Below are 12344 nucleotides of genomic sequence, written 5' to 3'. Positions count from 1 at the left end.
TTTATGTTAGCGATATTAAGTTAAATCGTATATTTTAATGTAAAGATGTGAAAGTGGTGAAATATTTTCATTTTTACAATATAATTGTCTACAGGAGTTTAAGAAAACCAAATAGTTCATAGTTTAAAATAACCAAATAGTTTCATAGTTTAATTATAATTTTTGAAAGGAATTTTTATCAGTGCAAAATTTACCAAAGCAAAATATTTAAAGGTGCGACCATATTTGTGGACTGTCCATCTGAGAGTCAAGTATTCAGATCAAACGGCTAGGATGATCTGATAGCGACACACATACGTGCTCGTTTATTGACCACGTCACAGGGTTCGCCATGGTAGTAGGTCACGGTCTCACAGACCTCTAATAGACCTCCACGTGTACGGATAACACACTCCCTCCGGCACCATTTCCGCGGAACCGGTCCAAGTTTCAGTCCTAAAGCCGCATTTGGACACCCCGAATCCGAACAAATATTTGGCCCATTGCAATCCTGTTCCATACCGAAGTTTCCAAACACGCCGTTAGCTTTAAAAAGAAAAAAAAAGGAATATAGCACGTTGGTGCACATTCCTTTTTCGTTGTTGCAGTCGCACACTTCACGTATTAAGAGCCCAACGCGAATGCGAATTTGGATCTTAATCTTCACTTCGTCTGTTCTTCGATCTTGCGAACTAGGTACGCTCATTTCTCATTTCCTTCTTCGTTTTCTTCGCCGAGAAAGCGCGATAAAATTCCAGAAACTGAATCACTTAACTCTTTTAGCGGGAAACTGGTTTTTCGATTTGGATTCGATCGAACTCAGCTAGTTTTCAGTTGCGAGTTATTCGAGCATAGTTTTCTCGCTCCAATTGATCCGTGAAAGCGTGGAAGCTCAAGCGATAAATTGAGATTTGAATCGTTGGTTATTGATGATTCCTCGTGAATGCAGTAGTTAATTACTTAGTTTAGTTGCTTACGTGAATGATGAGTGTGTGTTGTTTTCAGTGAGCTGGAGTTTCAATAATGATGGAGAGGGCAGATTCTGTGCAGAAGCTGTACACGCGCATGCGACTCTGGGAATTTCCGGATCAATTTGTGATTGAACCAACGGATGGATCTTCTGGTTCTTCTTTGGCTGTTAGTCGAGTCGATGGCTCCATGAAGCTCATCGGTTAGTTCTTTGCGTTACTTCTCTTCGTGCTTTTCTTAGCATATGTAGTTTTCCTCTTGTGATTTTTCAGCAATTCATTCATGATCAATCCTTATTATTTTGTGTTATGTGTTTTACTCTTCTGTTGCCCTGCTTTGACAGATGAGGTTCCGGAGTGCAGCTCGCTTCGAGTTCCTAAGATTTTTACAATTTTCGGTGTTGTTGGGATGTTGAGGCTCTTGGCTGGTGAGCAATCACTTAGCCATCGTGATTTGATGATTGATATTGTAGATATATGTGATTACTGTATGTTGCCGTAAGTTTTTATTTCCTGTGTGTTGGAAGTATTTTTGGGGGGAGACTGGAGGGAGATTGTAGCTGGGAATTGGGATATTTTACTAATGATTTATGATGATTGGTTTTGTAACACAAGTGAAAGCAAAATTTGAATATAAAAATACGATCAATGTTGGGGGTAAATTATATGTTTGTTTTTTCATATTTCTTTATCTATTGAATTAACAAAAAGCAGCGGATTTGAGGATCATGGTAACTTTATTTTCCATTTTGTATGAATTCTGTTTAGTTCATTTATCCCTGTGGCTTACGCAACAAATAAGTCCATACACCCTATTACCCTCTTTTTTCATTACTTATACTTGTTACTTTGATATTGATATCTGGTTTTCTAGAGATCTAGTTTACATACCGGACTTTTCTTCAGAATTTAGACACTGTATTGTTTATCAACGGAAGACTTCAATTTGAGCAAATATTTTGTTGCAAAATTTCTCTATCACCCCAGGTTCATACTTGCTGGTTATAACTGAGCGTGAATGTGTTGGATCTTACCTGGGGCATCCAATTTTTAAAGTTTCTAGATTGAAGGTGTTTCCATGTGATAATTCTCTTAAAACTACCCCTGCTGAACAGGTATGTTTGCTACGGCTCCACTTATTTCTATCATTTAATGTCCACTACCAGTTTGAAACTCATAATTGCTGTACCATATTTGGCAGAAGAAAATAGAGATGGAATTTTCTGGGCTGCTTAATGTTGCTGAGAAAACCTCTGGTCTGTTCTTCTCATATGAAACTAATTTAACTCTGAGGTGAAGTTCTTTGAATATTTTTTGGCAGTCTTACATTTTTATTTATGACTGAAATATGATATGGTTTTATTTTGATTCTAACATTTGCTACCTTACACATGTACATATATAATTATCAACAGAGAGGAAACTAACCATACATTCTTCCTTTGATTAGTAGGTGCAACCATGCAATCAGTAAACCTATAGAAAATGCACTTTCCCCCCTTTTTTCATATGAAGTATGTACAACTTTTTTGCATGGCATTTACGATGGCATTATATCATTCTGACATTGGATGACCAAAGTATTAATTTGTGCTCGTTTAAGAGCTTTTGCTTGCATAATGGCATTCATAATTTGAAAGGTATCACTACATAAGGGGTGTGGATATGAAATGTTTTAATAAGAATATGTTTGGCCATATTGGTTGTAAACCTCTAAATCACATATTTAAGGGGTATCTATTTTAATATACACTTTTATTGATATTATGATTTTAAGGGAATGAACTTATTTTGAATTTTTGGAATCTAACTTTTGTAGAGCTGTCAGTCACTTCAATCTTAATTAAAAGGCATAAGTTTAGTGGTAATATTGACTATTACTTCTAAGTTATGAATGTTGGAAAGTATTTTTAATCTTGAATACAAATTGTCTACACTTTCTAGTATGAAAAGAAAGTAAAATGTTGGCTTCTCCCAGAAAATGATTATCACATACAACTCCCTTTTGTTGAAGAGAATTATGATTGCTTGATTGCTCTGATGAATTTTTGCAGTCATGGACTTCTAACTACTGAATTCTGACACTTTTTTCTTCTTCTAGAAAATAGCCGTAAAAAATTGTGGTTGCTAATTTTTTTAAGATTCAAGTCATTTTGATGTTATTTAAACAACGTATTGTGTTGCTTTACTGATACTATTATCCTAGTCAAATATTTTTGGACTACATTTATATTATCTATCTATATAATCAAAATAAATTGTGATATTTTTATTATATTATGTTTTGCAGTGCACAACGGTTGAATGACCTGGGTGATGAGTCTAGATTGCTTCCTCTTTGGAGACAGGTATTTATTTCCTTTTTGTTTTGCCACATGCTTCTAATATTTTTAGAATAGTGGATTTAAATTTAACTCAACCCTACAAAACTGGCTTGTTAGGTGAGAATTGCTCTCCACTTATATACTCTTTAATTGTCTTATCTTTAATCGACGTGGGACTTGGATTTTTTCCAATACATCCTCTCACATCTAGCACTATTAGACTTGGTACGTGGATAAATGGTGTGGGTGACCCTTTTTAATGATCTAGGATAGATGATCATTTTTAATGATCTAGGATAACTCTAATACCATCTTAGAATAGTGGATTTGAGTTTAACTCAACCTTACAAAACTGACTTGTAAGGTGAGGATTTGTTTCTACTTATATACTCTTTAATTGTTCTTTAATAGTGGATTTGTTTTGCCACATGCCTGCTATTATTAGAGATATTTTATTATTTTTTTAATCCCCCCACCCCCAGCATACTTTTATTCTCAATATTATTCCAAATCGATACTCCAGAGTCCTGATGTCTATGCAAATGTCCACTTTGAATTGATTTTTTCTGCACTTTTCTGGTTTGCCCTATTATTCTGCTTATGTTACTAAATTATTGATCACAGGCAGAGCCTCGATTCCTATGGAACAATTATATTTTAGAAGTGCTCATAGATAACAAGGTAGGTTTGTGGCAATTTTATTTTTCCCTGTTCAATTTCTTCAGTACTTACGCATTTTTATATTACTAACCAATAAGGTGTGCAATCCTGTGCTTTCCAGCTTGAACCATACTTGCTCCCTGTAGTCCAAGGCAGTATCCTTATCTGATTAATTATTTGCAACGTTATTGTGCAATTATGTAACTGTTTCTTTTCAAGGTTATCCTTAACAAGTAAATAGGCTTTTATCACTTTCAAGCAGCCATTGGGATAGACATTATTGATGTCACTTTGATTGCTAGGAGATGCACAAGAAGAAATGGTATTTAAAGCTTTTGGATACATTTCTAGTCATTTCCATGCATAAAAAAAAAAAAAAGCTGTTGTTTCCAGCTTGTCTGTGCACTTTTAAATATCAAATGTATTTATGTTTCTTTCCATTTATAGAATCAAGATCTCTAGGCCATGAAATTAGTTCAATGGTTAGTTTGGTGGTGATAGTGAAAGCAATCATGAGATTTTTTTGCAGTTGCACTAAAAATGTAGATCTAGAATATATCGCTCTAAAAATGTAAAAATGGATGTTAGAGGGTAGAGAGTGTGTTTTAGTTACTTACAGTTTAGACTAGGGCATTTGTGAATGAAGGCCATACCTAATAACATGATGGCTATTTTGGTATTTGACCATAGATATAGATACAATGGAATATGCCTCTGCATGTGCAAACTAGATTAACTTGAGCTGTGGAAGCAATGTTTTAGTGTGTACCATTTAGAATCAATGGAGCACAAACCACATTTATTTATCAATTAGTTAAAATTAATATTGATGAAACCACAGATCTTATGCTTTGGATGAACCGATAAAAAGATTATTAATTACAATTGTTGAGAAGAGAAATGAAAAAAATTCATTCTAGATGAAGATCCTTATGAAAATTATTTATTAAACATGTTAATACTTTGATTTACTATATATCTAAGATTTAAAATTATTTGTACCATCTATGCATCTACAATTTGTAAGGTTTTTGTATGAGAAAACATAGGATTGTCATTTGTGGTTGCTTTAAATTTTTAAGATGGTCGTCATCATCTTTTATTGGGTAGTTAACTGATGATACAAATGTGATTTCATTTATTGAAAGGAACTCGGATGTGGAGAAGAGGAGCTGATCCTGATGGCTATGTTGCCAATTTTGTGGAAACAGAACAAATTATGCAGTTTAATGGGTATACTGCTTCATTTGTTCAGGTATTGCTTTCCATGTGTATGACATGAACCAGTTATGTGGTGGGTTCGATGCAAGATATGAATGTGCTGACTTACCTGAGAGCAGTGATCCTAATCTGAAAGCATTTCCAATGTTTTGAAATGAACATTACCTTTTGTGGTTATAAGCATGTTTACAGAAACATAATTAATAAACAATTGGTATCTATTATTGAGTTTGCTTGCTTAATACTTGGTAAGAGAGTAAAAGCTGAAGGAGATAATATAAAAATTAATTGCCATTTTCATTTGTTATTAACAAATTATATCCAAATAATAAAATGTTGCTAGTGACTACACCAAAGCAGTTCACAGAAAAGCACACCTGTTTTGTTGCCAATGATACCTGGAGCAGGTTTCCAAATAATGCCCAAAAAAACAGTTGTGTTTTTCTTTGCAACTGTTTTTCTGTCACTGGAGTTTCCTAGTGGAGAATCTTTGTTTTGATGTCAGAAAACTGTTGTATGGCCTTTCCAGTTGGGAAAATTACATTTTTTCCAGAAAACTGTCTTGATAAAAAAACATTTTTAAAGGAAAAAATCCATATTTTTGGTTAGAATCACCACATTTTGTTCATTTACTTTTTTTTATTAGAAGTTCCATTTTTGTAAATTTGCTTTTCTAGTTTCATGATGGGTTGATGTATACCTGCTAGGCCAAATTATTCCCATATCCAGCGACTGGTAGCTTTAAAAAGAACAGAAAATAGCATTATGACATAACTATCTTTGGGTATTTTTTCAATTATAAAATACGGGCTCTCTAATAAGATTTGATCCTAGTAGGATTTTAGTTTATTTATAAAAAAAAATGAGCTGGGCACTTACTTGAATGTAGCGATTGTGATAATTGAAATTGGATGTAAATTAGAATTAGCGGGTTTTTCATGGAGATCACTGCAACTATCTTAGATTATAGAATGGGTGACTTATGATATTGTATGATCCAGAAGTACATGGCTTTTGATAAAAGCAAGGCAAGAGGAGCAACGATGCTTGCTTTTAGTTTTGTGAGATAAATGATAGCTGTATATGTACCACCAGTTTTGTGTCAATTAAACATGCATTTCATTTCATATCACAGTCATCTTGGTTGAGCTTTTGCAGGTCCGTGGTTCTATTCCTCTCCCCTGGCAGCAAATTGTTGACTTAACTTACAAACCAAAGTTCGAGTTATTGAAACCTGAGGAAGCTGTAAGTGGTTGTATTTTTTAGGCCTATGAATAATGTTCTGTGTATTTCACTTATATTTTTTTCGCTTAAAATGCAGCCACGAGTCCTAGAGAGGCATTTCTTAGATTTAAGGAAAAAATATGGAGCAGTATTGGCTGTTGATCTTGTTAACAAGGTAAATATTCTTTCATTGCATAATGAATTGAGAAAACTTATATGATGGTTGACAAGCGTGCAACCTATCTGCACCAGCCAAAATATTAGACATATGCTGTACATGCTCCTGAGAATGTGTGATGACGTGCATGAAATTGTTATATATCAGCATGCATACATTTGAGTCCTCTTTTCCTTGGTATTTTTCAGCATGGAGGAGAAGGGCGACTGTGTGAAAAATTTGGTAGTACAATGCAGCATGTGGCTAGTAACGATGTAAGGTATAAATCTCTCTCAATTAACTTTTAGGTCAATATACATACATTCTTTTTGGCTTTTTGGGTTGCCCATGCATATTTGATTTTTTTTTTTTTTTTTTTTTTGTAGATATCTGCACTTTGATTTTCACCATGTCTGTGGGCACATTCATTTTGATCGTCTCTCAATCCTTTATGATCAAATATCAGATTTTCTTGAGAGAAACGGGTATGGAATTTTTTTATTGGTTAAGCTTATTTGATATTGACTTTCTTTAGATTAGTTAATAATTTAATTAGCGGTTATATTGATTGCTTTAGTGCAGGGTGTTTTTGTTAAACTACTAGTCTTTGAACAAATGTCAATAATGTATATTACTATGTTTGTTATGTTGCTTAATTTGGAACCATCTGCTATAATAACTTGGACATTTTTTAAGCATAATGCCATGAGCTGTCTAACAAAGCTCCCCCCTCCTCCCCCAGAAAATGACCTTAACCCTTTATAATAAAATTTTGGATTTAATTCTAAATGTGATGTTTAAAATTAAAAATCTGACCCCTGGGTTGCATTCTGTTTTGGATTTATAGATATCTTCTGTTAAATGAGAAGGGAGAGAAAATGAAGGAGCAACTTGGAGTTGTTAGGACCAATTGTATTGATTGCCTAGACCGTACAAATGTAACTCAGGTTGGTTGAAATCACTTAGCTATGTGCATGTCTCTGTGTTTGTGACATCATTTTCCTGCTTGCTTATGCTGAAATATTCATGCAGAGCATGATTGGCCGGAATATGTTGGAATACCAGCTTAGAAGGCTTGGTGTCTTTGGTGCTGAAGAAACCATAAGTTCACATCCAAATCTGGATGAAAGCTTTAAGATCTGTAAGTGATACTTAATTTTCAGATTATGTGCTTTGACACACACACACGTGTTATATTATGTAGTTATTTTCATTTAATACATTCAAATTTTTATTATTTCATAGAACTTGAAACCTTGATTTCTGACTGATTCTTAATGATCAGTGTGGGCTAATCATGGGGATGATATAAGTACTCAATACTCTGGAACTCCTGCTCTTAAAGGAGATTTTGTCAGGTAATTTTTTTTTGGATGAATCTTTCCAAAGCTTTTCATGTTCCTCACAGAAAAGAAGATCGAGAAATTATGAGCCCATATAGGTCTTCTATGTTGAAATTAAATTAGCATACTTTCATGGTTTTATCATTTTACCATTGTGGTAATTGTGCAATTTTTTTGAATAATGGATTTTTCCATGTTAGTCTTTGCTTTTTTTCTATTCCTGTTTAATTTCATCAACTGTCATTCAACTAGAATCACAAAAATTAGCAATAACAACAAACATAATTATGCAAATGTTGATACTTTGAGGTTTAATAACTTATGATATTCTGGTGAGATTCGTCATGATTTTGAATTTAACCTGTTTCTTACCTAATTAATTTTTTTGGTGGGAATCAGATTTGGGCACCGCACAGTTCAAGGAGTTATACAAGATGGTTGTAATGCTCTTCTACGATATTATTACAATAATTTCTGTGATGGAACAAAGCAGGTTTGTGTAGCTCATTGTTTTTTTTTTTTTGGTGATAGATATTTTTTTTGGTGATATTGTGTAGCTCATTTATTATTATGTATGGGGTACTCTAGCTTTCTGGCAGTCTAGCTATTGTGTAGAATCTTTAGGTGTTCACTAGGAGATCATAACTCATTGTCATATCTAGGTTCTGTCTTTTGTATATTTGATTTCTCCCTTCTGCATCCTAATTCAAAGTTTTTTTTAGAGTTTTACTGCTGTGTAATAATTATTAATTACGCTTCAGGAGATACTGAGTTGTCATGTACATATTTTACTGTGGATCATAATCTTAATATGGTCTGTGCGATATTCTTTAATGCTAGCTGAATAGATCTTGACTGAAATAATCATTTTAAAGGTTAATTTAAGAATTCATTTGCAATTGATTTATGCTGTTCATTTTTTTAATTATGTGAAGGATGCAATTGATCTCCTGCAAGGACATTATATAGTTTCTGTCAGCCGAGATACAGCTTCCACTTCTCAGAAAGGAGGCCTTGAAGCTATAGCTGTGAGTACAATTTTTAGATGGAAGTCTTTTCCTGAATGAAGCTTGAGGAATCTATTTTGGTTTAAGAACAGTTTTTAGAAAGTTTTACAATTTACAAATATATTTTAACTTCTATGATGTATGGCTAAATTCATACTGTTTATACTTAAATTGATTGGAATCTAATTTTTATGGATATGGCTTGTCTCATAAGAAAAAAATAATTAAAGGAGAAATTATAAGTTTTCTGCTTTTGTTTATTTATTCATTGTTTGGTGAGACATGTTTTCCTTTTAAGGCTTACACAAAGTTGGTCCTAACCCTACAGAAAAGCGGTGGGATGCAATGGGCCATAGGCGTGAAATACATGCAACCAACTACCAAGTCATTCAAACCTTTATTTATTAACTCAAAGATTACCATTGATATTCAAATGAGCAACCAGATTATTCAGAAAGGAAATGTTTGAGTGATTATGTTGCTGGATTTGAATATTAACATGATTTCTTTTGCATTGCATATTTTGCTGGTATGCAGTTCATTAATATAAAATGCTCTGCGTTAAATGCAAATTGATATTAATATTACCTCATTTATTTTGCAGTCATTTCCTCTGGCTTTTGGTCTGGTGTTGACTGGTTTTCTCTTTGCAACCATGTCATTGAGACAAGGTGAGTTCACTTTTGCTTGTTTGTTTAACTGACTGGTTTCCTCTGACTGTTGTTTGTTTAACATACGATACAAATATACCTGAAGACTAAACTAAGAATTTGAGGGGGAGGGAGTTTTATAGAGAAGAGAGTGAAAATAGGAGGGGTAACCACTCAGTAGAAGCTGTGAACTTCGGTACACATGAATCCTTAAATAGGTTAATAACTTATTAGTTAATACTACAATAATCTTTAAATAGGCTGATAACTAAGCTGTGTTGGATGGTACAAGAAACATTACAAAAATTTAATGAAACACGTGTCTTTGTGTAATTTATCAAACAAGTTAAAAATAAAAGTGATAATCAGAAAAACACGGATGGGTAATAGCATAGAATTTTTGTGTGAAATTTTTTTGTACCTTTTAGTATTTTTCATAATAAGTTTTCCTATTCCACGCCTTTCCCCTCAAGATAAAACCTACTTCAATCTTTGTTATTCTTAATCTATACTTCAATTAGACTCTAATAGGTCTGTTAGTTGAGGGCCCAAGTCAGTTGAGCTTAGGAGAAATAAATGAGGCATGTTGCCAATAAATAGAAAGAGGGGTGAGAGTAAGAGTTATTCAACTGGTGAGTTAGTATTCTGTCTAGGGAGAGTCCTGGATCTCCTAATTTTTCTAGGGAATTTGTGCATTCTTTTTCTGTTCATATAAAACAGTATTTTTTGGTGTGCTTAGTCTAGGTCATATCTTTTTTATTGGGAAGGTTAAATATTTCTTCGTCTAGGTCATATCTTTTAAACAAACTAGTGGGCTTAATCACAGTTATTTAAAGTGGTAGGATGATTAGCTGCGCAATTTTCTAGCCCAGGGTTTCTTGATAGTTAGAGCGAAATGTGAGATGAAACTTCATTAGAATTTCTACCCAGGCTTGCACTTGAAATTTTATGTTTTGAAATTTGATCAGCGTCCAAGGAAATTTTGTCTGTTGTCTTGGTACGCAGACTTTGCTAGCCTAGTTTTAGGCCAATGAGTCTCTGCATGTGCTGGATTAATGTAATGTATATTGCATATGGTGTGTAATGTATGGGTTTTAAGTGTTAAATATTTTGTTCATTATTCCGACAGTTCAATACGATTTTCGACACTTCTTCTTTTCACTAATGTGGGCGGGCATTAGTGTGGGTATAGCAGCATTTGTGAGGGCCAACGGTCGTGTTTTCTGCAACAGACCTCGCCTACACAATCCCCGGTGAAAACTTCTATAGAAATCAGTTTGAGCAATTGAAATTTTTATGTGAAGTGTCCAGCTTCTGCAGCAGGAGTCACCGGCAGAGACCTTAGTTCTACATCTAGTCACTTTAACGATCAACATTTACGAGAGGCTCCTTCTTGCAGCTTATTATATTTATTCTTTCTTACTAATTTGTAATCATTGTAGCTTCCAGATATATATTCATACCATAGTCCATTTAAGTGATTGCTATTTCACCGGTGTTTCTTACGCACCGTCTCCTTGTATATTTGAGTTTCTATTTGCGTTGTCTTTACAAGATTATGGAGGTATTTTAAGGTTCTCAGAAAACATATCGATGCGATTCTCTTCTATTCTTTAAGAAAATTATTGATTCGTGCAATAAGTTTACGTTCTTATTTCAGAAAATATGGTTATTGCATGTTTGCCATAGTCAGGGCCATGCATTTTTTGCGACTCGACCAGCTATTTTAATGAGAAAATAGTACAACGTGGAAATGTTTTATGGCGTCAACTAATAAAAAATTGCTGCATATGATGTTTTTTGTATTTTTATAATAATTATTTAATAATTCATTATCATGATTTCCGACTGATTAATAATAATAAATCTTTTTGCGCTGTATATGCATAGAATTTTTTATTATTTAATATAATTATAAATTATTGGTAAAGACGTTAGCAATAGCAGTTGTGGCTACTATCTACCCAACAGGTCCCTTATGGGAATAGTTTTAAAACTGAGTTTCCATGGGTATCCTAAATAGGTATTTGCGAGTAATTGCTTTGAGTATTATTGTACTTGTTTATAAATAAGGCGGGATAGTATTTATATTCTCGAGTGGTTATTAAGTAAAATTATTTAAATATTTTTTTATTATATCTTTTTTAATATTTTAAAATTAACATTAATTACAAGTTTAAATATTAATGTCAATTATTTGCTTTTAATATTTCAATATAATTAACATCAAATACAAATTTAAAGTTATTTGTAATATCTTTTTTAATAAATTTTTTTAAAAGTTTACAAATATATATATATATATATATATATATATATATATATATATATATATATATATATATATATGTATATGAATATTTATAGTTATTTATAAAATTTGAGTATACTTATTTAACAAATACTTGTATGGATTTGAGATAAATACAAGATAAGTTTTTATCCGACGAAGTAGGGAGGGATGCCTTATTATTCGTCCCCATCTATTGTTATTCCTAATTTTTTGAAGTTACTGAATATGAGTATGACTGCATTGATAAGATTGACAAAAGAAAGAAGTTATTGTTTCAATGTTTTAGAAATAGAGATAATTATTTAAAAGTTATGTTAAAGACAATTTTACACAATCAATGTAATATTTTAATATTGACAATTCATAAAAATTAACTTATAAAATAATAATCACAGAAATGAACGATCTTACCATGCATAAAATCTATCATTGGTTAATAATATAAATAGAATTATAAGATAAATATATTTTAGTTAAATTTTAAATATAATTCAAAAAAATAAGAAGAAAATAAATGA

At 32.7% G+C, this 12344-nt stretch overlaps 1 protein-coding gene across 1 annotated transcript; it reads left to right on the top strand.

Annotated features, from left to right (window-relative positions):
• The first annotated feature begins 485 nt into the window (after positions 1-485).
• LOC109800610 (phosphoinositide phosphatase SAC7) lies at positions 486-11174 on the top strand. Its single transcript, XM_020361395.3, has 21 exons — positions 486-675; positions 985-1150; positions 1292-1375; positions 1935-2062; positions 2149-2240; positions 3238-3295; positions 3896-3952; positions 4053-4086; positions 4173-4253; positions 5080-5186; positions 6311-6397; positions 6474-6551; positions 6743-6813; positions 6920-7018; positions 7381-7480; positions 7566-7674; positions 7819-7891; positions 8276-8369; positions 8812-8904; positions 9488-9554; positions 10663-11174. The coding sequence occupies exons 2-21, from the start codon at positions 1003-1005 to the stop codon at positions 10788-10790; spliced, it is 1788 nt and encodes a 595-aa protein (XP_020216984.1). The 5' UTR covers positions 486-675; positions 985-1002; the 3' UTR covers positions 10791-11174.
• The last annotated feature ends 1170 nt before the right edge of the window (positions 11175-12344 follow it).

The sequence above is a fragment of the Cajanus cajan genome, chromosome 11, assembly GCF_000230855.2.
Source record: "Cajanus cajan strain Asha chromosome 11, NIPB_CcT2T_4, whole genome shotgun sequence".
Lineage (NCBI taxonomy): Eukaryota > Viridiplantae > Streptophyta > Magnoliopsida > Fabales > Fabaceae > Cajanus > Cajanus cajan.
This window is presented reverse-complemented; position numbering and strand designations above follow the sequence as displayed.

What these genes read in the sequence shown, in the direction of transcription:
- LOC109800610 (XM_020361395.3), top strand. Translation starts at nt 1,003, where the DNA reads ATGATGGAGAGGGCAGATTCTGTGCAGAAGCTGTACACGCGCATGCGA. An exon ending in AAACTACCCCTGCTGAACAG is followed by an intron (nt 2,063 to 2,148) that starts GTATGTTTGCTA and finishes CATATTTGGCAG; the next exon opens with AAGAAAATAGAGATGGAATT. An exon ending in GATTTTCTTGAGAGAAACGG is followed by an intron (nt 7,019 to 7,380) that starts GTATGGAATTTT and finishes TTGGATTTATAG; the next exon opens with ATATCTTCTGTTAAATGAGA.